The sequence below is a fragment of the Callospermophilus lateralis genome, chromosome 11 (genome assembly GCF_048772815.1).
Source record: "Callospermophilus lateralis isolate mCalLat2 chromosome 11, mCalLat2.hap1, whole genome shotgun sequence".
In the NCBI taxonomy this organism is placed as follows: domain Eukaryota; kingdom Metazoa; phylum Chordata; class Mammalia; order Rodentia; family Sciuridae; genus Callospermophilus; species Callospermophilus lateralis.
In genome coordinates this window covers 22,571,140-22,598,266 of record NC_135315.1, presented here as the reverse complement: position 1 = coordinate 22,598,266, position 27,127 = coordinate 22,571,140, and the positions used below count along the sequence as shown (strand labels likewise).

The following is a 27,127-nucleotide window of genomic DNA, read 5'->3' as shown; positions in this document are numbered from 1 at the left end:
ATAAATTATATCAGAACTGTAAAATTTGCATACCTTCCAAAAAGCAGCTATAAATTTTGGGAGCTTTCCATGGAAGAGGCAGATACTATTCACAAAGAATGGCAATACTATATACGAGAATTTGTATCAGAGGAAGATGGTGCTTCATTTACATTTGGAAATATTAATAGCTATTAATAGCTACAACAGCAAACTACTTATGTGAATTGTAAGTGATCTATGTGTACTCTTCAGATCCAGGAACACCAGGAATGCTAATAAGTTTTTGCTATATATGGTAAAATATGAGGACCAAATCTTTGCTTCTGCTTTTTAACAGACTTAAAACATTTACTTAAACACCTTAAACTATCTACTTGAGATAACCTTTTACATGGCAGTAAGGAAAGAAGTGGATTTTGCAAGGTATACATAGATGAATTATATTGGGCTGAAAGAAGTTATGTAACACTGCTACTTATTACCTTTTGTGAAATATGATGATGTTTAGCAGTGCTAGATTAAATCCGGGGCCTCATTCCCGCTTGGCAGCCCTCTAACACTAAGCTACATCCCCAGGTCTTTTTAACATTAAAAGTTATTTTTAATTATTTTTATTTTATTATTCTCCCTCCTTTTTTAAAAAAATATTTTTTTAGATGCACACACTATCTTTATCCATTTTTATGTGGTGCAGAGGATCGAACCCAGTGCCTCACAGGGACAAGGCAGGCACTCTACCACTGTGCTATAGCCCCAGCTCCAATTTCCCCTCCTTTTTTTTTTTCCCCCCTCCGGTATTTTAAAGTAAATCCTGGATATATTATTTTATCTGTAAAAGTTTTAGTACTTTTTTATTCTTCCTTTCTCTTTATTTGGTACTAGGATCCAAGCCAGGGGCGCTCTACCACTGACCTACATACCCATCCTTTTTTTATTTCTCATTTTGAGACAGGGTCTCAATTGCTGGTATCAAACTTGTGATCCTATTGCTTCAGTCCCCTAAGTCACTGGGATTACAGGCATATGCCACCACACCTGGCAATGGAATTCTTTTTTTAAAAAATATTCATTTATTTTTTTAGTTGTACACAATACCTTTATTTTGTTTATTTGTTTTTATGTGGTGCTGAGGATCAAACCCAGGGCCTCACATGTGCTAGGCAAGCTCTACCACTGAGCCATAACCCCAGCCCAGGAATTCTTAATTTCATGTTTGGATTGCTTGATGCTAATGTATAGAGACTTTTTTTGGGTATATTGTCTTATATCTAATGAGCTTGTTATCTTATTTATTAAATAAGATAATAAGCATCTTTTTTTGATTTAAAAAAAATTTTTTGTAGTTGTAGATGGACAGAATGCTTTTATTTTTTTTGTTGTTAGCTGTTATGTGGTGCTGAGAATCGAATCCAGTGCCTCATGCATGCTAGGCAAGTGCTTTGCCACTGAGCTATAGCCCCAGACCTCCTCATGTTTTTTTATAGACAATATTATAAATTATGTTATATACAAATAAAGTTTTATTCTATTGTTTCCTACCAATATGCATTAAAAAAAACTTACTGTATTGGCTAGATCCTCCAATACAATGTGAAATAGAAAGAGTGGTTGGGCTGGGGATGTATGTAGTTCAATCCCCAGCATCAAAAAAAGTGTAGTAATTGTTCTTGACCTTAGTAAGAAAGAATTCAGTCAATTTTAGAAGAGGTTTGTGTGTGTGTGTGTGGTGCGAGGGATTTACCCCAGAGCCTTGTGCATGTGAGGCAAGCACTCTGTACCAACTGAACTATATCCCAAGCCCCAGCAGTGGGTTTTTCATAAATGCTTTTGATTGGGTTGAGGGAATTTCTTTGGAATTGTTTTTACCATGAATGGACGTTAGATTTTGTAATATGCTTTCTATATCTAATAATAAATTAGTAATCTATTTTGCGTAGTCAACTACCCTACAACAACTCAAGATGACAGTGTGTTATTTCAGTTTTTGTGGTCAGTACTAAAGGTAGCTAAGCAGGGTTCATTTGATTTAGGGTTTCTGACAAGACCACAACCAAGGTGTAGACATTGGATGTGATCATCTCAAAGGTTAACGGGGTTTAAACAGATCTCAGGAGATACAATCGAGGCTTATTCTTGATTTTTGGTAGATTTCAGGTCCTTGCTAACTATTTCCTGGAAACATCAGTTTCTAGTCACGTAGGCCTCTCCACAGAGGTACCATAACAGGGCAGCTTGCTTCCCTGAGAGCCAGAACCCCAAGAGAAAGCAGAGTAGGATAGTAATCTTTTTGTATCCTAATCTCAAAAGTACCATCCAATCTCTCTTGCAGTACTCTATTGTTAGAAATGAGTCACTATGGTGAGTTAACTCAAGGGAAAATGATTAGATAATGGTTTAAATATCAGGAAGTGTGGATTATTTGGAGGCCATAAGATGATCATGTTGTTTTGTCTCTTTTACTCCAGAGGTGATAAAACTATAGCTCAACTATGGCCAAATCATTCCTGAAGCCTATTTTTATATGACTCACAAACCACGAATGGTTCTTAGACTTTTAAGGGGTTGAAAAAAAGTCAATAGGGCTGGAATGTAGCTCAGTGGCAAAGTGTATGCCTCCCATTCACAAAAGCCTGGGTTAAATCCTCAGTTCCAAAAAAGACCAAAAAAAAAAAAAAAAAAGAAAAAGAAAAAGAAGCTGTGCTTATTTATGTACTATCTATGGCTGATTTTATAACTGTATCTGACATAGTTATAACATACTACACGGGTCAGGAAGACTAAAATATTTACTTATTTGGTTCTATTTCTGGGATAAATTCCACTTAGTTATGATCTAAAATCCTTTTTTTTTTTTTTGTGGGGGCTGAGGTTGTGGCTCAGTGGCAGAGTGCTTGCTCAGTGTGTGTAAGGCACCGAGTTTGACCCTCAGCACCACATATAAATAAATAAATAAATAAAATCAAGGTCCATCAACAACTTAAAAGCCCCTTCTAATTTTTTTATTTTGAGACCAAGTCTCACTTAGTTGCTTAGTCTCACTAAATTGCTGAAGCTGTATTCAAACTTGTGATCCTCCTGCCTCAGCCTCCTGAGTGCTGAGACAGGGTTTTACTAAGTTTCTTAGTGCCTTGTTAAGTTGCTGAGGCTAGCCTTGAACTTGCATTCCTCCTGACTTCAGTCTCCCAAGTAGTTGGAATACAGCCATGCACCAATGTGCCTGGCCCATCAGCTGTTTAAAGAAAAGCCAATCCTCAATAAACTAATTTTAAAAAGAGGGAAAAGCTGGACACTGTAATCTCAGCAACTCAGGAGGCTAAGGTAGAAGGATGGCAATTTCTAAGCCAGCCTGACCAACTTAAAGGGACTCTACCTCAAAATAAAAGATAAAAAGGGCCTGAGATGTGAAGATGTTGCTCAGTGATAGAGTACCCCCAGGTTCAAACTCTAGTATCACACACACACACACACACACACACACCAGTTGATGAAATTCACTAGGAGAACCATTTAGGTCTGCGTGCTTGTTTGTTAGGACAGTTTTAAATTACTCACTGAATGTATATATTATAGGCCTATTCAGAATATGCATTTTTTTCTTGAGCCAGTTTTGGCAAATTATGCCTTTCAGGAATTTTGTTCATTTTATCTGCATTGCCTGATTATTATTCATGATATCCTATCATAATCTTTTGGGTAAAGTATTTAATCGTCAACTTCATTTCTGTTTTAGAGTTTGTCTTTTTTTTGGAGGGGTGGTTCTGGGAATTGAACCTAGGGGAATGTTACATTGAGCCACATCCTCAGCCCTTATAATTTTATTTATTTATTTGGTACTGGTGGGTTTTTCATAGATGCTTTTGATTGGGTTGAGGGAATTGCTTTTGGAATTGTTTTTACCATGACTGAATTCAGGGGCACTCAACCACTGAGCCACATCCCCAACCCTATTTTGCATTTTATTTAGAGACAGGGTCTCACTGAGTTGCTCTGTGCCTGGTGGTTGTTGAGGCTGACTTTGAACTCACCACCCTCCTGTCTCAGCCTCCCAAGTCACTGGATTACAGGTGTGTGCCTATCTCAACCTTTTTAGTATGTATGTATGTATGTATTTATTTATTTTCCTGGTTCTGGAGATTAAATCCAGGGGCCCTATGCATGTGAAGTAAGCATTCTACCAACTGAGCTATATCCCCAGCCCTTGTCTTTTTTATTTTGAGACGGGATACCACTAAGTTGCTTAGGGTCTCACTAAATTGTTGAATCTAGCCTTTAACTTGTGATATTCATGCCTTGGCCTCCCCAGCGGCTGGGATGACAAGCACACATCACTGCACCTTGCTCCATTTTATTAGTTTTTGGTTGAAATTTCCATTTTTCTTTTTGAAAATATGAATATTGATATATTTTGTACCAAGTCCTCTTGCCCTTTTAAAAGGTATCATTTTATACAAAGTCCTCTGCTGTTCACTTTCATTTAACAGTAGGTCTTAGAACTCACACCAGAGAACTAGAGATTCTCTTCATCACTTTTATTTAACTAATCCTCTTCTGATAGACACAGGATGGTTTCCTTTTTGGGAGGAAGAAGGAGTATCAGGGATTGAACTAAAGGGCACTCAACTACTGAGCCGCATCCTCAGCCCTATTTTGTATTTTATTTAGAGACAGGGTCTCGCTGAGTTGCTCAGAGTCTTGCTTTTGCTGAGGCTGGCCTTGAACTCTCAATCCTCCTGCCTCACCCTCCGGAGCTGTTGGGATTACACGTGTGAGTCACTGCGCCCAACAGTTTCCTGTCTTTTGCTGTTATAAAAAATTAGCAGTAGTGGGGTTGTAGCTCAGTGGTAAAACATCCCAGTTCTTAAAAAAAAAAAAACAAAAAAAAACATAGCAGTATTCATTATTACAAACAGTAAAAATGAAGAGCCTTGTACATATATATTATGGTTATAACTTATCATACAAAGGAATAGTGGGGTAAGGAGTTAGTAAACTGTTTCTCCTATTTATCCTATTTTTTTATTTTTATAGTTGTAGATGAACAGCATACCTTTATTTTATTTGTTTATTTTTATTTTTATGTGGTGCTAAGGATCAAACCCAGTGTTTCATGCATTCTAGGCAAGCACTCTGCCCCTGAACTACACCCTAACCCCCTGTTTCTCCTATTAAAGGCTTTCAAATTAATCTACAGATATAATATTTACTAGAAGAATTCTCTCTTTTGCTAGGGATGGAACCCAGGGCTTCATGCATATTAGGCAAGAAGTGCTATCACTGAGTTCTATCCTCCCTCTATTTTCTACATTAAAAACTCCTATCAGTACTAATTAAACTGTTCAATCCTATGTTGAAGAGTTTAATCTTTTCAGAATTATCTGTTTACTGTGGTCTTTAATTATTATCCTTCTGCATAAACACTGATTATGATTTTTTCTTTTGTGGTGCTCAGTACAAAACTAGGGCCCCCCCACATACTGAGCTAACTCCCCAGCCCACCTATAAATTTTTAAGTCTTACTTTAAATATCAAAGACAGAATTTTATAACCAAGAAAGTTGCTAAATACATTTGTTGGTGTTCGTTTACCCATTAAGTCCCAAGTTTCCAATTATGCAAAATTTTCAGTGAAACTGACATAGGTGCATTAAATTGGAAATAATTATCTAGAGCTTATTATATAATTTATTATCATTAATAATATTAATACTAATGAATATTATAACTAATTCACTTATTACTTTTTTCAAAAGAATAGAACTCTAAAAAAATACATTTGTTGGGCTGAGACTGTGGCTCAACAGTAGAGTACTCGCCTAGCATGGGCGGGACCCAGGTTCTCAGCACAATAAAAATAAAGGCATTGTGTTGTGTCCATCTACACCTAAAAAATAAATATTATAAAAATACATTTGTTTATTTCAAGGTTATCATATTCTCAACTTAAGTTTTATTTATTGATTGATTGAGACAGAGAGAATTTTAACATTTATTTTTTAGTTTTCGGCGGACACAACATCTTTGGTTTTTGTATGTGGTGCTGAGGATCGAACCCGCGCCGCACGCATGCCAAGCAAGCGCGCTACCGCTTGAGCCACATCCCCAGCCCTCAACTTAAGTTTTTTAGGTGTTCCATGAATGAAATGGTAGGACACCATGGGTTAGACTAATAGAGCCCAGACATGGACTACAACATAACATTCTGAAACACAGAATACTTACGCATCTGTAGTCTTTGTACACCCATTTAGATTTAATACTTCAATGTTCCTACAGTTCTGAGCAAAGGTCCTTTATGGGAAGAAAAAAAAAAGTGACAAGTTTTAAATGAAATGGGCAAAATGCCAAATATAAAAAAATAAGATATTGTTATTGGTAATATTGGTTGCTGGTACCTGTGATACTATGATATGAGAAATTAACATTTGGTCTTCATCCCTTCTTCCTGGCATAGAACTCCTAAAACCCTTGTAATTTTCTGAGTAATGAGTGACAGGAACATCTTTTACTATAATATTTGGTCTTCCAACTATAACTACAATAACACAGCGTCATAAAAACCCCTAAATAATGGGGATTAGAGCATTTCTGGGTTGGTAAATCACGTGCTGGTTTATGTGTTAACTACAGGGACAGAAGTTCCTGTGCTTGGGAACCTTCTAAACCTTGTCCCATGAACTTCTTCAACTGGCTGTTCATCTGTATTCTTTACAATGGTAATAATAACTAAAGCACCTTTCTGAGTTGTATGGCTCATTCTAGCAAATTACCAAACATGGAGGGGGGTGATGGGAATTCCTGATTTATAGCCCATTGATCAGCAATATGGGGCTTGCAACTTGTATCTGAAATAGAAGCAGCCCTTTGCACTAAGTCCTTGGCTTGTAGGATCTGAGCTAATTCTGGATAGTTAGATTTAGTATTTAACTAAATTACAATATCCAGTTGTTGTCTAGAAAAACAAAGGATTGGTTGTAGGGTGGAGGGAAAAAACCTTATACATCTACTGTCAGAATATTGTAATAGGAACAGTTGAGTAAAATACAAAGTAGTTGGTAAGTATAAGTAAATAAGTTTTTTTTTTCCAAACCATAAATTCTTTTTTTGTACTTGGGGATTGAACCCTGGGGCACTTTACCACGTAGCTAAATTTCCAGTTCTTTTTATTTTGAGATAGGTTCTCACCAAATTGCTGAGGTTCTTGATCCTTCTGCCTCAGACTCCCAAGTCTCTGGGATGATAGGCATGTCTCACTACCCCTGGCTGAACCATCAATTCTTAAACTCAAGTCACCAAAGATAATTTTATCCTACTTTGAGTACATAAAAATTCAAATAACAAAATACATTTTCTCAAGTTTCCAAAAGGATCATTTGTGATGAGAAATCTACCACTTTAAAATCATATTGCTATTTCCTTTTATTTTTGTTTGTTTGTTTTGATTTTGTTACCAGGGATTGAACCCAGGGACAATTAACCCTTGAGCCACATCCCCAGTCATTTTGTACTTTTTATTTTGAGAAAGGGTCTAAATTAGTTACGGTATCACTAAGTTGCTGAGGCTGGCTTTGAACTTGTAATTCTGCTTCCTCAGCCTCCCAAGTCACAGAGATTATAGGTGTGTGTGTGCCTCCATACCCGCTGTACCTGAAATTTCTTTGCTATAAATAATATATACGTGGGCTGGGGAAGTGGCTCAAGCGGTAGCACGCTTGCCTGGATCGTACCCTATCCTCAGCACCACGTACAAACAAAGATGTTGTGTCCGCCTATAACTAAAAAATAAATACTAAAGTTCTCTCTCTTTGTCTCTCTCTAAACTCTCTCTCTCTCTTAAAAAAAAAAAAGAGTAGAGATGGTGAGAACTGACTGTCTCTGTGTGTATTTAAGAAAAAAAATAAGCAGAATACAACAGTTACTAATATGCCATTATGTAAAAATGTGAGTGTGTAACCGATGTGATTCTGCAATTTGTATTTGGGGTAAAAATGGGAGTTCATAACCCAATTGAGTCAAATGTATGAAAGATGATATACCATGAGCTCTGTAATGTTTTGAACAATCAATAAAAAATAAATAAATAAATAAAAAGAAAATAAAAAGGAAAAAAATTTTAAAAAAATTAAAAAATAATATATACGAGATGTATTTTCAACGTTTAGGGATTTAAAAACTACTTCAGCTTTTTCTGAGTGAGATGGTGCTGTTCTTTACTTGAATCAAAGAGATTAATAGCAGTTACTTTTTTTTTAAAACAGTTATATTTTTACCTTAATGCATTGTCTCCTACTCCAAGACACCCACGAAGACTTAACTTTCGTAAAAAGCCCCCACATCGTTTTGAAATATTCTCCACTACTCGACCCTATAAAAAGAAACAGTAAACAAAAAGATGACCAATCTGATTGTTTTTGAAAAGAATACATCTTCATTTTTGACAATCTATGGACAGAGAGAAAAGGTTTCTACTTGTTTCAAAGACCTAATTAAGTAGGAAAATTTCAACTTCCTTTGGGAATGCTTTCCTGATTAGCCCATCTACTTAAAACATGCCTGAACTTTACTTTATATTCTTATTTATTTGTTCAATTTGTAAAATATTCTATATTGAGTCTTTATGGCACTATATGCATGTATACTGCCCCCTTGGGTTAAATCATAGCCACTAAAGGACAACAACTACATTTATCTTTGTATACTTTCCAAAATATTTACTATAGCACTCTGTATATAGCAAGACTCAAAGAACACTTAAAAAGTTGCTAAATGATTTTGTGAGCTGTGCTGCTTTAAATATCTTAACATCCATGAAGATCAAAGAATTGTGAAAAATAATTGTGAAAAACAATATAATGTTTGTAGTTATTATTTTAAAAACATCTTGTGAAGATAATGGAAGGTTCATATAAGGTTTTTAAAAATTCTTCAAATGGGCCCTTAAGAGAATTTGTTTCTGTTGGAAATTTAAAAGAGAAAGAGAGACAGAGAGAGAGGGAGACAGGCAGAAAAAGAGAGAGAGAAAAGGAGAGGCAAGTGGAGAAAGAGAAGGGAAGAGATTCTCAATCTTCTTAACACTATGAGTTATCTCTTATGTTCACTCTTCTGAAGAGAGAACTAAGGACTGCTTGAAATTCAGCTAAAGTAATTCAAACTCAAGTCATAATGTTTTCTATTATAAAGATAAAAGGTTATACTAAAAGGTGAAATAGGTGGGTAGGGGATGAGCAAGAGGAGACAAAAAAACTGTTTCTAACAAAAACAATTTAATGAATGACACTGGTTTAATTCATTTTACATTCTCCACAAAAACTATTACCTTTGATTCACCAAGGGTCAAAATGCACATCTGAAGAATAGTATAGCCAGGCAAAGTGGTACATGGCTGTAATCTAGAAGCTTAGGTGGCTGATGCAGGAGGATCACAGGTTCAAAGCCAGCCTTAGCACTTAGTGAGGCCCTAAGCCTCACTAGAGACGGTCTCTAAATAAAATATTAAAAAGGGCTGGGGATGTGGCTCAGTGGTTAAGTGCCCCTGGGTTCCATCCTCAGTACCAAAAAATAAAAATAAAAATAAAAAAATAAAATAAAAGCCAGCCTTAGCAGCTTACAAGGACTTAAGCAACTTAGTGAGACCTTGTCTCAAAATAAACAATAAAAAGGGCTATGTCCCCACATAGCTCAGTGGTGAATTACCCCAGGGTTCAATCCCCATACCCAACTCCAAAAAAAAACTATATGTAGCTGGGTGTGTGGTGGCCTAGACCTATAATCCCAACTACTTAGGAGGTTGGGGAAGGAGGATCACAAATTTGAGGCCAGACTGCAAAATAAAAAATAAAATATACTGAAGATAGAGCTTAGCAATAGAGCATCCCTGGGTTTTACTCCAAGTACCACAAAAGTAAAATGAAAAAAAAATTGCAAATACTATCCCCCACTAAGTTATAATTGTACTTGTTCTTCAATAAACAAATACAAAAAAGACTTCTTTAAAACAAGCAAACACAAAATACAAGTTCACATTTCTACTGCAAAACCAAAAAGTTTTCAGTCCTTTTCAGAACTAAAATTGTTCTAGGTAATTTAGTATTACTTCAGTGAAATAATCTACTTATTTTCAAAAATTCAAAAAACTCTTGGGAAATTTGGAGGCTACCATGAAGTTTAGATGTACTGAAAACAATAGTTCCTCTCTTGAGGGAAAACAATATTTATATGGCTGAGGCTAACTTGTCCCATGTTGTAATTACTTGTAAGAGAACTGGGGCCACACACCACAAAATTATACCTCAATATCTCTCTGGAAATCAAACAGGTCAATTCGTTGCCAGTTACTGCCATCCAAAGCCAGAACATTCCAGGCCTATTTTAAAGAAAAGAAATAAGCAAAATTTAAAATGAAAAGAAAAAACAACATTCAAATTTACAATTCAACGAACTAATGACTGAAATTGATCAAAAAATTTCCTTAGCTTCTATCACTACTCCCAACAGGTGTGCCTTAATCCTGGATCCATGCTTTACTCTCAAATGAGATTATCTCATAAAATGAGTAAGTATAGAAACTAACAGCTACAAAATATCTTAAATTAGGGAAATTGGGGAAACAGCAGGTTGTGATAAATATCATAGCCAGAAGGTATTTTGAAACGGCAAGATTCCAATTTCACTTTTATTTATTTATTTATTTATTTGTGTGTGTGTGTGTGTGTGTGTGTGTGTGTGTGTGTGTGTTTTGTTGGGAATTGAACCCAGGGACTTGTGCATGCAAGGCAAGCACCGTACCAACTGAGCTATAACCCCAGCCCAAGATTCCAATTTCTAATCTCAAAATGAGACAGAATTTTAGGTGATGAAGACAAGTCTTAGCTCCATCCCTAAATTGGAAACAAGATGAGGGTGAAACCAACCGAATGGGACAGTACACCAAATGCTGCTCTGTTTAATACATATCTATTATCTATAGTATCACTTGGTTAGATATGAAACTGTGACATGGTGATTTGGGACTTGAAAATTATATATTTTTTGTATAATTTCTCTGTATTTCATGTTTTCCTCATTCCCAATTTACTCAGATAGGTTTGTAGGTTTTTCAATTAATCATCATTCTATCCCCAACTTGATTCGGTGGTAATTTTATTTATCTTTTAAATTATTTATTCTTTTATGTTTGCAGTACTGGAGACTAAACCCAGGGGTATACTACCACTGAGCCACAACCCAAAAAATTTTTTATTTTCAGACAAGGCCTTATTAAATTGCCCAAGATGCTCTTGAACTTGTGATATTCCTGCCTTAGGCTCTTTACTCCCTGTGATTTCAGGCATGGGCCACCTCATTCACCTTCAATGGAAAGTTTAAGATTTTTATACATCTTAAACAAGAAAAGGGAGGTAAGAAAGGGAGAAATGAGTCCAGTGGGAGTTAATTTGTTGTTGCTCATTCCATATTTTCCTTTAAAAACTTTCCCTGTTAAATTTAAAAAATAAAATTCTTGGACTGGTGGTGTAGCTCAATGGTAGAACACGTGCCCAGCATGTGCAAGGCCTTAGGTTTGATTCCCAGCACTGCAAAACAAAAACAAAACAAAACAAAACAAAATAAACAAAAGTTTTAATGTTAGAGTCATAAAGTTATGAGTCTTATCTTTAATAAAATTTAAAAGGGATTTAATATTGATTATACTTATACCTATTTCTCTGAAACTTTTAAAAAAGAATTTCTGGATATACTTATAAGCCTTAGGATAACTGTCACATAATCAATAAGAAGAATGTCAGGGGTATGAAGGTAAGCAAGGAGTTATTATAGAAATAGCTGCAGTTTTCTCAGAAGTTTAATGTTACTTTTCTTTTAATGGCTTCATTTTTCCAGTGGCTTAAGTGGCTAGCCAGGGGAGGCAACCAATAAAACATTTAAAGGTTATATGTTTAATAAATTCTTGGGCTAAATGAATTTCTGATTGATGTACTATTTCTTATTTCCTTCTATTATGTTCTTCAGCAAGCAGAAAACATGCCGAATTCAGACTAAAATTATAAATGACAGATTCCTCTCTAGAGTCTGCACTGAGTCTGCAAAACAAAAAAAAAAAAAAACTTCAAGCATAGAGAACAATGGAATATAAACCTGGTGCAGTGTGGTCCATATCTATAATTCCTGGGACTTGGGAGGCTGCGGATTAGTGCCTTGCTTTTTGCTGAGGCTGGCTTTGAACTCATGATCCTCCTGCCTCATAAGCCCCTGGTATTACAGACATGCACCACCACGCCCAGCCAGACACAATAATTTAGTGAGACCCTCAGCAGTTTGGTGAGACCCTATCTCAAAAGGAAAAAAGGCTACGGATGTTGTTCAGTGGTAAAATGCTCCTGGGTTCAATCCAAAGCACACACACACACACAAAAATATGCCAAGTGTGGTGGCACATCCCTGTTAATTCTAATGACTCGGGAGGCTAAAGCAAGAGAATCACAAGTTTGAGGCCAGCCTTAGCATGACCCTGCTTAAAAATAAAAAAAAAAGGGGGGGGGGATGGGAATGTAGCTCAGTGGTAAAAACACCCCTGGGTTCAAAAGACAGTAGGGGTGGGAAAGAAAGAGAACAATAAAACAACTACTAATATAAAATTTTCCAGATTTAATGAAAAGTGACATTGTGACTTCCTTCCCTTAAAGTTAACACATATTAAGAAGAGGAACCTGCAAATGAAAACAATAACTGAAAACTCATTTAAGTCAACACTCCTAGGGTGAGGCTGTGTAACCAAACAGGTTTAGACACTGATCTGGGAATTTTGTTTCTGGGTGTTTTGTCACCTTCACAATGGAATCAGAAAGGAAAATTCATTCACTTGTAAGTGGCCATGTCTAAAGGGACCATGCAACTAATAGAGATAAAAATGTCAAAAGAGAAATCACTGAAACACCATTGTTAATTTCCAAAATGGCTGACAGACATTAAGTATGGCTTTCAGGATGCAGAAATTAAAGTTAGAATAAGGGGAAATTCTCTACATTAAGATTTATGTGTGGTGCTAGTAGTCTGAAGGGACATCTGGGCCCACCTACACAGATAAACACAATACTTTATGGTACAGCCATATTACATATCAGTACCTGGCAAACAGTGGGCTCTCAATAAATATTTGTTAAATGAATGAACAAACAGAAAGCTGGTGCCTAATTTATAAAAAGATGACAACTGCAAATACATGTTCATTTTATTACTGATCAGATAACTGTATTACAAAAGTGGTTAGAAGCAGTTCATAAAGCAATTTTTCCACATCAGAGATTATACCCTTTAGATCAGTGGTAGCCAATAAGATTAGGGTATACGGCCATTTTGTCACAGCAATGTTAAGTGACAAAAATCGAGAGTCAAGTATAATGTAGAAACTGACTTTAGGAAAAGTGATTTGTTCTACAACCATTTTTTAAAAAAATTTATCTTTCAAGGAAAGAACATGTGGATAAAATAGCATGAGAATTAGATGTTTAAGAGTCTTTTATATGTATATGTGTTTGTATCAAATGAACAAGAAAAATAAAGCAAATTTCATTAAGTTAAGCGTAGCCTTTTTTTTTTTTTTTTGGTCCCAGGGATTGAATTTAGGGGCACTCAACCACTGATCCACATCCCCAGCCCTATTTTGTATTTTATTTAGAGACAGGGTCTCATCGAGTTGCTTAGTGCCTCACATTTGTTAAGGCTGGCTTTGAACTTGCAATCCTCCTGCCTCAGCCTCCCAAGCCACTGGGATTACAGGCATGTGCCACTGCACCCAGCAAGCATAGCCTTTTAATTTGCATGTTCAATGCCTTTTCACTTAACTATTCTGTTTATGTTATGTAAATAAGATTTATAGAACAGTTAGAGGTGGTATATATAGAATTCCATTATTGAATTATATGGGGAAGGTATACCATAAATGAAATAACACCCTTTCAAACACAACAACATACAAGTAACACCTAAAATAAATGGTCAGCCTACTACAGAGACTGCCATCCTTAGTGTCAGAAAGTGGTCCCTCTGTAACCATGTCCATCATTCTTACCCTGGAGACCTGAGCACAGCGACACAAGGTAACAACATCCAGAAAAGAAAATATCCTAAAAAGAAAAGAGAGGGAGACAAACTTCACTGTATGATAGTTTCTCTTGATTTTAGCCTTTTAATAACTACACACACATATAACACACACACACACACACACGCACACAGTTCTTTCAAGCAAAAAAAAAAAAAAAAAAAAGATTTGAGCATTTAAAAAAAAAGGAAGAAATATTTGAGCAATTAAAAAAAAGATAATACTGTCCAAATAAAACATAGTATAAGAAAGTACTCTTTTAGCAGGGTGTGGCAGCACATGCCTGTAATCCCATTGTCTTGGGAGGCTAAGCAGGAGGATTACAAATTTGGAGCCTCAGGTATTCAGTGAGATTCTGTCTCAAATAAGTAAATAAATAAAAAGGACTGAGGCTTAGTGATAAAGCACCCTTGAGTTCACTCCCCAGAACAAAATACAACAAAAAAAAGGTAATCTTTTACTTAACAATGCACATAAATGCTATACAAGTTCAATTATATCAAGGGATGATAAATGATTTCTAACTGACATAGACATCTGAAGTGTTACAAAATGGAGGTCAGGAAGCATTAGTTTGGAGAAGAGAGGCTAGTTTCTGCCATAGTTACGTGAAGTGTAAAAAGCTCCCTAGGATAGCTTTAAAAAATGAAATTTTGTTGTTTAGTGATCAGAGGCTATCAGTTATATTGTGGAACTTGTGATATGCCGAGTTAATAATTACATTAGAGAGAAAGTTATCTGCATTTTGTAAATATATTCAGTCTTTTAAAAAAATTGTGTGCTGAGTGTGGTGGCACATGCCTATAATCCAAGTGACTTGGGAGGCTGAGGCAGGAGGATCACAAGTTCAAAGCCATCCTCAGCAACTTAGGTAGCTCTAAACAACTTGGTGAGACCCTGTCTCAGAAAATAAAAAAAGGGCTAGAAATGTGGCTCAGTCATTAAGTGCCCTTGTTCAAACCTAGTACCAAAAAAGACCAACAACAACAAAAAAACTCTGAGCACACATATGAAACTGTAGCTCAGTGGCATGAAGTTCCTGTTCACATGGTTAAGACCAATATCCCCACTAACCAAAGGTTTTTCCACTTTCCCAAACTGAAATCTATACCAAAATATCAGTAACTTCCCATTACTTCTCTTTCCCAGTCCTTGAAAACCAGCATTCTACCTTCTGTCTCTGTGAAGATGACTGTTCTTGGTACTTAACATTTATCATTTGTGTCTTGCTTATTTTACTTAGCATTATGTCTTTGAGATTCATACATATTGTAGCTGGTTTAAGAATTTATTTCCATTTTAGAGTTGAATACTATTCTATCATATTCCATATTTTGTGTATCTATTGCCAGACACTTGGTTTGCTTTCACCTTTTGGCTACTGTGAATTATGGTTCCATTAACACAAGTATAAAAGGGGGCTGGGGCTGTAGCTCAGTAGCAGAGCACTTGCCTAGCATGTGTGAGGCACTGGGTTCAATCCTTAGCACCACATAAAAATAAACAAAACAAAGCTGTTTTGTCCATCTACAACTACAAAAAAATAAAATAATAAAATAAAAAACATGAGTGTACAGATACCTGTTTAGTCCCTGCTTTTAATACTTTGGGGTATATATCCAGAATTAGAACTTCTGTATCATTTATCAATTCTGTTTAGTTTTTTTGAGGAACCATTAGGCTATTTTACACAGAAGTTGCACCATTTTAAATTCCTATCAGTAGTATATAAATGATCTTAATTTTCCCACATATTTGTCAAAACTATTTTTTAAAAATAGTACTACAAATGGGTTTGAACTGGGAAATGGTATTTCACTATGCTTTTTTTATTTGTACTTTTCTAATGATTAGTAATTGTGAGACCATTTTCAAGTTATTCTTGGCCATTTATATATCTGCTTTGGAGAACTACCCATCTCCCTTTATTTTTCTGTATTAGGAACTGAAACCAGGGGTTCTTTACCAGCTACATCCCTAGTTAGCCTCCCAAGTCACTGGGGTTATAGGATACACCATGTCTGGTGAGTCATTTACCCATTTTTAAATCAGGCTTTGTTGTTGTATTATAAAGTTCTTCATGGATTCTAGACAGTGATCCCTTATCATAAATATGACTTGCAAATATTTTCACTGCTGAATTCTATTCTTTAATGTTCAAAATTTTTATAATTATGATTCAATCCAGTTTATCTACTTTTTTCTATTGTTTTATGAGTTTTGGTGTCATATCTGAGAAATCATTGCCAAGTCCAATTATCAGGAATCTTTTCCCCCTCTATTTTCTTCTAAGAATTTTTTTGGGGGTTACTGGGATTGAACACAGGAATACTTTGCCACTGAGCTAAATTCCTAGTCCATTTATTTATTTTGAGACAAAGTCTCACTACATTGTTGAAGAATCTTGCCAAGTTGTTCAGGATGGCCTTGAACCTGTGATCCTACTGTCTCAGCTTCAAGTCCCCGGATTACAGGTATGCCCAGCTTTCTTTTCTAACTTTAGCTCTTATGTTTAGGTCTGTGATCCATTGAGTTGGTATTATATATGGAGTAAGGTAGTTCAACTTTGTCTCCTTGCACACTTTTGGTGGTTCTGGGGATCAAACCCAGAGCCCTGAGCATGCTAAAACACGCAGTCTACCACTAAGCTACATCTCCAACCCAACTTATTCTTTTGTTACGGGGAGACAAAGTTTTCCCAATATCATTTGTGTTCCTCACTACATGGTTTTGGCACCTTTGCCAAAAATCATCTGATGGGGCTGTGGTTGTAGCTCAGTGGGGGTAGCGCTTGCCAAGCACATGTGAGGCACTGGATTTGATATTGAGCACCACATAAAAATAAATAAAAGTATTGTGTCCATAGACAACTAAAAAAAAAAAAAATCATCTGACCACGTATATGAGGATTCACTTCTGAGTTCTCTATTCTATTCTACTGGCCAATATGTCATGTCTTATGCCAGTAGGAGCACACTATTTTAAATATTTTTTAGTTTTGGATCAGAAGATGTTTTTGATTGAAATATCTGCATGATTAAAAAAATACCCCTAGGAATAGTAACTGAATTGATTACAAAAAACTTCCCTTATGCTTTATTTACCTTCTTTTTTAAACTGACTTATTTCTGTGATCTCAGCAAGATACCAACAAGGAGCAGAAAAGTCACTGAACAAGTTCAGAGAAAAAGTATGCTGAAATAATAAAATGAAAAAATTTAAAAAGATATCCATAGGCAGTCTTCAGTAATATGTAGAGAGTGTGCCTTCTCTAAGGAGGACCGAATGTATAAAGAGAGGGGGAAAAAAAGGAGGGCTATGAGTTTCATGTATTCATTCAGAATATATTTCAATGGGCATTGTTTTAGGTCCCTGCAGTTAAGCAGCTTGTGGTCTAGGAGCTGTTGGTAGACACAAAGTAAGTAAAAAAATGTGAAAAAATTTTAGGAAGTTAATGACTATAATAAAGATAGCAAAGTAAAAATGACAAGTGGTCAGGGAAAGCCTTTTCTAGGAATACATATTTGATTTTAGACCTCAATAATAGAAGGAACCAGACTTGTCAAGATCTAAGAAAAAGAACATTCTCATAAAGAAACAGTGAGTGTGTGATGAAAGATTAAAAGAAGCAGTGAAGATGTAGTATAGTAGTAGAACCATAGCCCTTTAATGATTTATTATATATCAGGTATTATTTTAAGTCTTTTATATGTGCAACAACTCCTAACAATGTTCCTACAAGATAGGTACTATTATCATTCCCATTTATAGATAAGGATAGTGAGCAAAGTTTAGAGTTAGATAGGGCCAGACTAAGAAGGCTTTATGGTCATAGTGAACTGTTTAGATCATATTCCAAGTCTAAAGAAAGCCAAAGGTGGGTTTTAGGTCAGTGAGGGATATTATCTAATTTGTAATCTCAGCTACTCAGAAGGCTGAAGCAGGAGGATTGAAAGTTTGAGGCTAGCTAGGGCAACTAAGCAAGATCATTTCAATATTTAAAAAAAATGGATAGCAATGTAACTCAGTGGTGGAGTACTTGCTTTGATCCCTGGTACCACAAAAGACATAAACAAACATCAGTATAGCTGCTACGGGGAGATCAGACTGTCAGGGCACAAAAGTGGCACCATGTCTATCAGTTAAGAGAACACCACTACTGGGCTGGGGATGTGGCTCTAGGGGTAGCATGCTCGTCTGGCATTCGCGGGGCGCTGGGTTCGATCCTCAGTACCACATAAAAGTAAAATAAAGATGTTGTGTCCACCAAAAACTTTAAAAAATAAATAAATAAATATTAAAAAAAAAGAGAGAGAAAGAGAGAGAACACCACTACTGTCTAGGTAATGGGAGGCTTAGACCACGTCTGCTACAAAGGAGATATAGAAAACAAGGTAGAACTTGATGATGGACTGGACGAGAGGGTTTGAGAACACATTTCTGGTACCAGGACCTGGGTAGTTAAAGGTGCCATTAATTAAAACGTGGAACACTGTACTCACATGTAACACTGTTTTGGATATGTTACATGTGAGTACAGATACCAAGAAAATAATTGGATCTAGTAAGACCTTCAACTTTTCCTTACAGCTGCTATAATATTTATCTTTTGCTTTACCTGGTTTATATTAATTATTTTTGCTTTTATTATATTTTGCTTTTTAAACCATTTCTGTTTTCCACTCTTTCTTCACTTCATTATTCCTATGTCTTACCTGGCTTATTTCCTTTTTACCCTTTTCAGTTTCTAAATGGCAGGTAAACCCAAAAAAGGAAAAGCTGGGTACCTTTCTTGTTCCCTCAAAGCACACTTGGTTTTCATTCTGATGACTCTTAATAAAGCAAATTAACCATATTTTAAAATTCTACCCACTCCACTTCCAAATAAAAATACTGTATGTACCCTCAATCTGTGTACCTCAATAAAATAATATATTGTTTACCTTATAACAAATTTACCTAATACAACAAATATTGTTTCATTGCTGAAATGCTTCTTTATCCTGTCACCCACTATTCAGTATCTTTGTATGGAGTTTAATAACCTAAATATTCTTATGTTTACCCTGAGTAATATTACATGGGGGTAACATACATGGAGCCAAGGTGAGAGGCTTTACAAGTATTCATCTTAGTAGTCTCTAATAATCTTTCAATAGAAAGGTTCTCTGCAAAAGACAGCAAAAACAATATACATGAAACATCAAGCTGGTGGTCAAGTGTGTGCAGACTTAGGAGACTTCACATTTTAGTCAGCTTTCATGTCCCCCACACTCTCTAACAAAGATGTAACCCAGGAGCACTTAACTGCTGAGCCATATCTCCAGCCCTTGTTCATTATTTTAGAGACAGGATCTCACTGAGTTACTCAGTGCCTTGCTAAAGTTGCTGAGGGTGGCTTTGAACTTTCGATCCTCCTGTTTCAGTCTCCCAAGTCTCTGAGATTACAGGTGTGTGCCACTGTGCCCAGCTAGGTTACAGTTCTCTTAATCTAATAATTTCACCTCTGAATATTCCTGCATTAAGAGTTTTTTTGGGGATACTTCATATCCACACCATAATACCCCACGGAGCACAACATCTCAACAACCACAATTGTGTTACTAGAACATACTAAATGTACTAGGCAAGGTGGCTCATGCCTGTAATACCAGCTACTTGGGCAGCTGAGACAGGAGGATTTGAGACAGAAGGATTGCAAGTTCAAGGCCAGCTTGTTTCAAAAATAAATAAATAAATTCATGTATACATACATAAATACATAAATGGGGCTGTCACCCACTATTTAGGATGTAGTTCAGTGGTAGAGTGCCCCTGGGTCCAATCCTCAGTACCACAAAAAAAAAAAAAAAAAAAAAAAGAATGGGGTTCTAAATGTGAAGATTCCAGAGTTAGCTTTTCACCTTGACTTGGACATTACAGAATTTTTTTTTTTTTTTAAAGAGGACAAACATAATCACTGTGCTCCTCTATACAAGTAATAAAAGCTTAGTCCTTCTAGTCCTAATTTGCCTGTCTTAGGAAGATGGATGTGATAAGCCTCAGTACTTGAATTCCTTCTATCACTACTCAAGTAGTCTGTTTATACATTGGTCATTATTTAGTAACTCCTTGACTTCTATTTTTTCTTTGTACTTGATTCTAGAGACAATTATCTTTAGAAATCTGAATATAAGAATTGGGCAGAGGGCTGAGGTTGTGGCTCAGAGGTCCACTCGCCTAGTATTCCTGAGGTACTGGGTTCAATCCTTAGCACCGAATAAAAATAAAAATAAAGATATTGTGTCCACCTATAACTAAAAAATGAATATTTTTTTTAAAAAAAAGAATTGTGCTGAACATGGTGGCACATGCCTGTAATCCCAGCAACTGAGGCAGGAGGATCATAAATTCAAAGCTAGGCTCATGAATATACCAAGGCAACTCTGTGAGATACTGTATCAAAATAAAAAATAAAGGGGCTGGAGCTGTGACTCAGTGATTAAGCACTCCTGGGTTCAAGTGGCATGTTCAAGTGGCATGTTCAAGGCCAGACTGAGCAATTTAGCAAGCCCCAGTCTCAGAAGAAAATGGAAAAGAAAAAAAAAAAAGGCTTGGGATATAGTTCACTGTAAAGCACCCCCTTGTTCAATCCTCAATACATCCAAACAAATACAAAAATAAACCAAAAAGCTAGAAACAACTTTTTTATCAATTTTTTATCAATAAACAATGCAAACTATAGCACACTTTTCTTTGAGACCCTCAGCAATTCAGTTAGACCCTGTCTCAAAATAAAAAATAAAAAAACAACTGGGGGTCTGTTTGGGGTTGTGGCCCAGCGGTAGAGCGCTTGCTCTGCATGTACAAGGCCCTGGGTTCTATCCTCAGCACCAAATAAAAGTAAATAAATAAAATAAAGGTACTGTGTCCAACTACAACTAAAACAAACAACTGGGAATGTGGCTCAGTGGGTTAAGTGCCCTGGGTTCAATCCGTGCTAAAACAACAACAACAATAACAAAACACCCATAGTTTATGGAAAACTATCTGAAGAACATTCTTGATCCTTTAGGTATGCTACCTTCTGTGTGTGGTGAGTAATGTGTATTGACTCACCGATATTAGGTCCATCCCAGTTCACTAGCTTAAGCCACTTGCTGTGATTGAATTTAATCTAGACCTATTTGGCTAAGATCTGAGAAGAAACTTTATTTGGGTATCAATGCTAGTCCATCTCTCCCTTGAAATAAAATAAAAAAAAAACATGTATTCCATTTTTTAAAAATATTTTCTGCTGTAGATGGATGCAATACCTTTATTTTATTTTTTATTTTTATATGGTGTTGAGGATCGAACCCAGTGCCTCATACATGCTAGGCAAGCGCTCTACTACTACACTACACCACTGCATTACAACCCCATCCCCCATGTAATCCATTATTTGCTGGCATCTATCCTGTGCCCATAAGGAAAAGCAGCTTTAGGACCAAGGTGATGCTATTCTTTACAGAACAAAAGAAGAAAATTGATAACACTGAGATTCCCTAAGCCAACCAACCCGATTACCTGGTTTAATGTCTGTATTTTCTTTAATAATCTCCCTTACTGTTTAAGTCAATTTGAGTTGGAGGTTTTATAACTTGCAGTTACAAAAACAAATTTTAAAGAGAATTATAATTAAATATAATTACTGACCTCCCATTAAATCTTTTCCTCCTATTTTCTCTATTTTAGTGAGCGCTCCTACCATCTACTCACTAGAAAGCAAAGAGCATGGGCATCATCCTTGACATCTTCCCAGTATTTCTGTTATAATCACACATCAAGGGCTGGGGTTGTGGCTCAGAGGTAGAACACTTGTCTAGCATGCATGAGGCAATGGGTTCGATCCTCAGCACCACATAAAAATAAAGGTATTGTGTCTACCTACAACTAAAAAAATAAATGTCTAAAAATTTAATCCCATTAAATCATTCAAGAAATACATCGATAATCTCAACACTTAAAAATCTCTCCATTATGGGGCAGAGAGAGAGCTCAGTGGTAGCTCACTTGCCTAGCATGTCAGAGTCCCTAAGGTTGATGCCTGGCACTGGAAAAAAAAAGTCTCTTACTTGGGTCCATAGATTTAGAACACTACCATTGACCCTCACAAAGAAAATTGCAACTCTCCAAATGCTTTTTTTGCCTTTAGCAGTGTTTTTTTTTTCCTGATAAACAATTATAATATCTAGAGTTGGAACAAGGAAAGACTTTACTTTTTAATTCCATTCACCTTCACCAGAGGTAACCAGAAATAACTTAAATAATGGCTATGAAGAAATGTGTAAGAATTCATTCTTAATAAACTAATAACTACAAATCATCCATTGAAAAAAATCATCTGTGAGTTTACCTTCACATTGTCACTAGGACTCATAATATCAAAGAAAGGAGACAGCACCATAGAAGAAAAAAATCCACAAAATCTTTGTTACACTTAAGTCAGAAAAGGTAGGGTAAGGCTTTATTTAGGTCAGCCAAGTCCTCACTGTGTGGGGTCCTGCAGAGTGAAGGCTTAAATTCAAGACTGTGGCAAAACACCTGAAGTTCATTGCCAGGACTGTGATGGTACAGGAAGGGAATGTGGAAGATGGATATAGGACCCTAAGTAGAATCCTGCTATCTAGGGCTCACTGAGGGACAGAGGGAAAGCTATAAAACCTGCCAATGGATCTACACCATGGTAATGGCTCAAAAGATCAACTTTTTTCTTTTTATCTTGGTGCTGGGGATTGAACCTGGGTTTCACACATGACATGCAAATGCTCTGCTATTGCTAGGGATCACACATACTATGCAGCACTCCATCACTGAGTTCTACATATTTATTACCCTGAAAATAACCCCATCACTTCCCACCTACCACTCAACCCCCAAAAACCTCTACTCTACTTTCTGTATCCATTGATTTATCTATTCTGGATATTACATAAATGGAATAACACAGTAATAAGTAAGGCCTTTTGGTCTGGCTTCTTTCAATAAGCATGTTTTAAAACATACATTCATGTTGTAGCACATATCCATTATTTTTTTCCTTCAATGGCCAAGTAATGTTCCACTATATGGGTATTTTGTATTTTATCTATTCTTTTGATGGACAACTGGGGTATTTCCACTTTTTAATCACTGTGAATAATGCTGTTGTTACAAACATTCCAAGTTTTCAAGTGCATTTATTTTCAATTCTCTTAAATGTAGGAGCAGAAATACTGGATTATGCGGTATTTCTATATTTAACTTTTGAGAACTACCAAGCTGTTTTCCACAGTGGACATACTAGTTTGTGTGTGTGGGTGTGGAGTGTGTCTAGGAATTGAACCCAGTGGTCCTCTACCACTAAGCTACATCTACCGCCCTTTCTCAACATTATTTGAGACTGGGTTTCAAAACTAAGTTGCTGAGGCTGGTCTTGAACTTGCTAACCTCAGTCTCCCAAGTTGCTGGGATTAAGTTATGAGCAACCATGTCATCTTAAAAAAAATATCTTAAAAAAACATTCCTACCAGCAATTTATGAAGGTCAATTTCTTCTTGTCTTTGACAATACTTTTTAGTTACAGACATCCTAGGTGATGTAAAGTGATAACTCATTGTGGTTTTAATGGGCATTTATTTCTGATAGCTAATGATGTTGAGCATCTTTTAACGAACTTACTAAAAAGAGAAGGCTTTTATTAAGGCTTTCCTATGCTACTTCAGAAAGAATATTAAATGGGCAAAGATTTAAATAATTTGTTTATACTATAAGTTTCTTAAAAAAACACATATATTTTGTTGTTGTTCTTTCATTCTTCTACAGAAAGAAGGAAGGGTATTAAGAGGAGCACAGCACAATGTTTCAAAATAGATTTAAAAAATCGAAAAAAAATAATTTTATGATAAAAAATGGGGAGCACAACAAAGTAAGCATCAACTCCGGGCTGGGGCAAAAGCTTGAGCAGTACGTCGAAATCCAAGCAAAGTAAAATCAGGATCCATAAGGAGTGTGGCCTCACACAATATATTGGGAAATGAGCATCAGAGTCTGAGCAGAAAATAGAGGGCTCCCACACAGAGGAGAAACCTAGTATGGGCTCAGGAATCCATTCAGGATAAGAATGTATCCATGCAAGAGAAGGACTGTGGCCTGGCATTCAGAGTTTGAACCTGCAGGGGTGACGTGTGGATCATATTGAGAGGGAGCAGCAGTACTGCAGGACTGATTACTATTGGGGGACTAAATATATACATTAACCATAACAGAAGTCTGGTTTATCACTATCATAAAAGGGAGTTACAAATCTGAAATAATAATAATAATAATGTAATAACTGATTAGAATTAAGAATTATCAGTGGAAATACAGTTTTTTTTTTTTTTAGTTGTTGATGGACACTATAACTTTATTTTTTATTTATTTATTTTTATATAGTGCTGAGGATTGAACCCAGTGCCTCACACATGGGAGGTAAGCACTCTGCCACTAAGCCCCAGCCCCAGCCCAGGAAACAGTTTTTAACAGATTAGAAATAAGTATAAATGTGTATGAACACGTGTGTGTGTGTGTGTGTGTGTGTGTGTGTGTTTTCATATTCCCAAGCTATTTGATGGCGCCCTGGGTAGCAATGCCTCAATGACAATGAGGACATTTAGCATCCAAATTTTGATTTCTAAATTCCTCTCTTCACCAAATGCTATCAGGGCTCCTTGGAGAAATGGAACATAGAAAAAAAAGATAAAAGATAAAAAAAAGATAAAATGTCATTGGCATCAGGTATGGTGGCACACACTTATAATCCCCAGTGACCTAGGAGGCTCTTGCAGGAAAATCTCAAATTCAAGGCCAGCCTCAGCAACCTAGGGAGGCCCTGTCTTAAAACTGAAAATCAAAAGGGCTTAGTGGTTAAGCAACCCGGGGTTCAAGTCCTGGTACCAAAAATCCAAAAATAAAACATTAACAACCTCATGTTGGGTGGGCTGGGGTTATGGCTCAATGGTAGAGCACTTGCCTAGAATGTGTGAGGCACTAGGTTCAATTCTCAGCACCACATAAAAATAAATAAAAGTCCACCAACAGCTAATAAAATACATTAAAAAAAAAAAAACTCATGGGAACCAGCTTGAGGGCTCCCATTGGACAAATCTGGGGTAATTCAAATATCAAAACAAATGTTGAGTAATGATTTATAACTAACTGACTACAAAGGAAACCATAACTTCAGACAGCTAAATATTTACATGGTTTCAAAATATTTCCTGTAAAATACTTATTAATTATAGAGACTTAACTTTCCATTAAAGAAGCCTGGCAGACACTGCGTTAGTCTATTAATCAAAGTGAACAAAGTAGTAAGTCAACTTGAAAGTATATGCCAACTAACAGGATGCAAAGAGAAGTATATAGCATCATTTCTATATTTTTTCTACTAGCAAAGCATAACCTGAATCTAATTACCAGGAAACATAAGACAATTCAAACTGAAGGAAGTTCTACAAAATGGCTGAACTGTAATCTTCAAAAGTGTCAAAATCAACAAAATACTGAGGAATTGTTCAGACTAAAGATAGATATTAGGGGCTGAGGTTGTGGCTCAGTGGTAGATTGCTCGCATAGCACATTTGAGGCCCTAGGTTTGATCCTCAGCACCACATAAAAATAAATAAAGATATTGTGTCCAACGAAAAAATAAATATTTAGAAAAAAAAAGATTATCAGGCTGGGGTTATGTCTCAGTGGTGGAGCTCTTGCCTTAGCACACATGAGGCACTGGGTTCGATCCTCTGCAGCACATTAAAAAAATAATAAATAAAATAAAGTTATTATAAAAAGATATTAATCGAAAGCAACACAATGATTATGAACTGAATTGTTTTGCTATCAAGACTAAATTATTAGAGGGCTGGGGTTGTGGCTCAGCGGTAGAGTGCTCGCCTAGCATGTGTGAGGCCCTGGGTTCAATCCTCAGCACCACATAAAAATAAATAAATAAAATAAAGATATTGTGCCCAACTGCAACTAAAAAATAAATAAATATTTTTTAAAAAGACATTATTGGAGCCAGGTGCTGTGGTGCACCCCTGAAATCCCATCAACTCAAGAAGCTGAGGAAGGAGAATCATGAGTTTGAGGTCAGCTTCAGTAATTTAATGCTGTCTCTCAGAAACTTAGCAAGCAAGACTGTCTCAAGATAAAAAAATAGAAATAGGCTGGGGATGTGGCTCAGTGGTAAAGTGCCTCTGGGTTCAAACAGCAGTACCTAAAAAAATATATTTCTTTTCTGTAATTAAAGCCTTTGTGCCATCTGTTGTGAGGTGATGAAGAGAGTCAAACAAGGACTCAGGTATTTAGTAGACCTGCCTTTAATTAGGACCACTTTGGATTCTGTAAGGAGATTCTCTTCAGTTTTGACATCCTTGTTTAACCACAAGAAAGCACCTGGCTGCCCTGGGCTGCACATGTTCTACTCATGGCCCTTCAAACCTATCAGAGTACTGGATTGTGAGCTGACACCTCCGACATCCTGAGTGAAGGGATTATATGCTGGGGCATGCACATGTGACATAACTGATGCTGCCTTTTACAGTTTCTTCCAAGAAAAAAATGTTATTGAAGTTTCAGATAATTGGATAAATCTTTAACTTTTGCTTTTAAAAGTGTTTTGGGGGCTGAGGTGGTGATTCAGAGGTAGAGTGGTCGCCCAGCATGCACGAGGTACTGGATTTGACCCTCAGCACCACATAAAAATAAAATAAAGGTATATCTACCTCCAACTAAAAAAATAAATATTAAAAAAAAAAGTGTTTTGGGAATCAGGTGTGGTGGCACACACCTGTAATCCCAGTGGCTTAGGAGGCTGAGAAATGAGGATCACAAGTTCAAAGCCAGCCTCAGCAATGGTGAGGTACTAAGCAATTCAGTGAGACCCTATCTCTAAATAAAATACAAAATAGGGCTGGGATGTGGCTCAGTAGTTAAGTGCCCCTGCGTTCAATCCCTGGCTCCGCCCCACCACCACCAAAAAAAAAAAAAAAAAAAAAAAAAAGTG

At 36.4% G+C, this 27,127-nt stretch overlaps 1 protein-coding gene across 3 annotated transcripts in view; it reads right to left on the bottom strand.

The window, feature by feature from the left end:
* The window catches only part of Fbxl20 (F-box and leucine rich repeat protein 20), a 108,622-nt gene that overhangs the window by 19,040 nt on the left and 62,455 nt on the right, over window positions 1-27,127 (bottom strand). For all 3 annotated transcript variants that reach the window (XM_076869795.1, XM_076869797.1, XM_076869796.1), the window contains exons 3-6: window positions 14,044-14,098; window positions 10,267-10,341; window positions 8,249-8,343; window positions 6,201-6,269 (exon numbers count right to left, since the gene is read on the bottom strand). In XM_076869795.1, coding sequence (XP_076725910.1) covers window positions 6,201-6,269; window positions 8,249-8,343; window positions 10,267-10,341; window positions 14,044-14,098 — 294 coding nt within the window. The remainder of the gene's footprint in view (window positions 1-6,200; window positions 6,270-8,248; window positions 8,344-10,266; window positions 10,342-14,043; window positions 14,099-27,127) is intronic.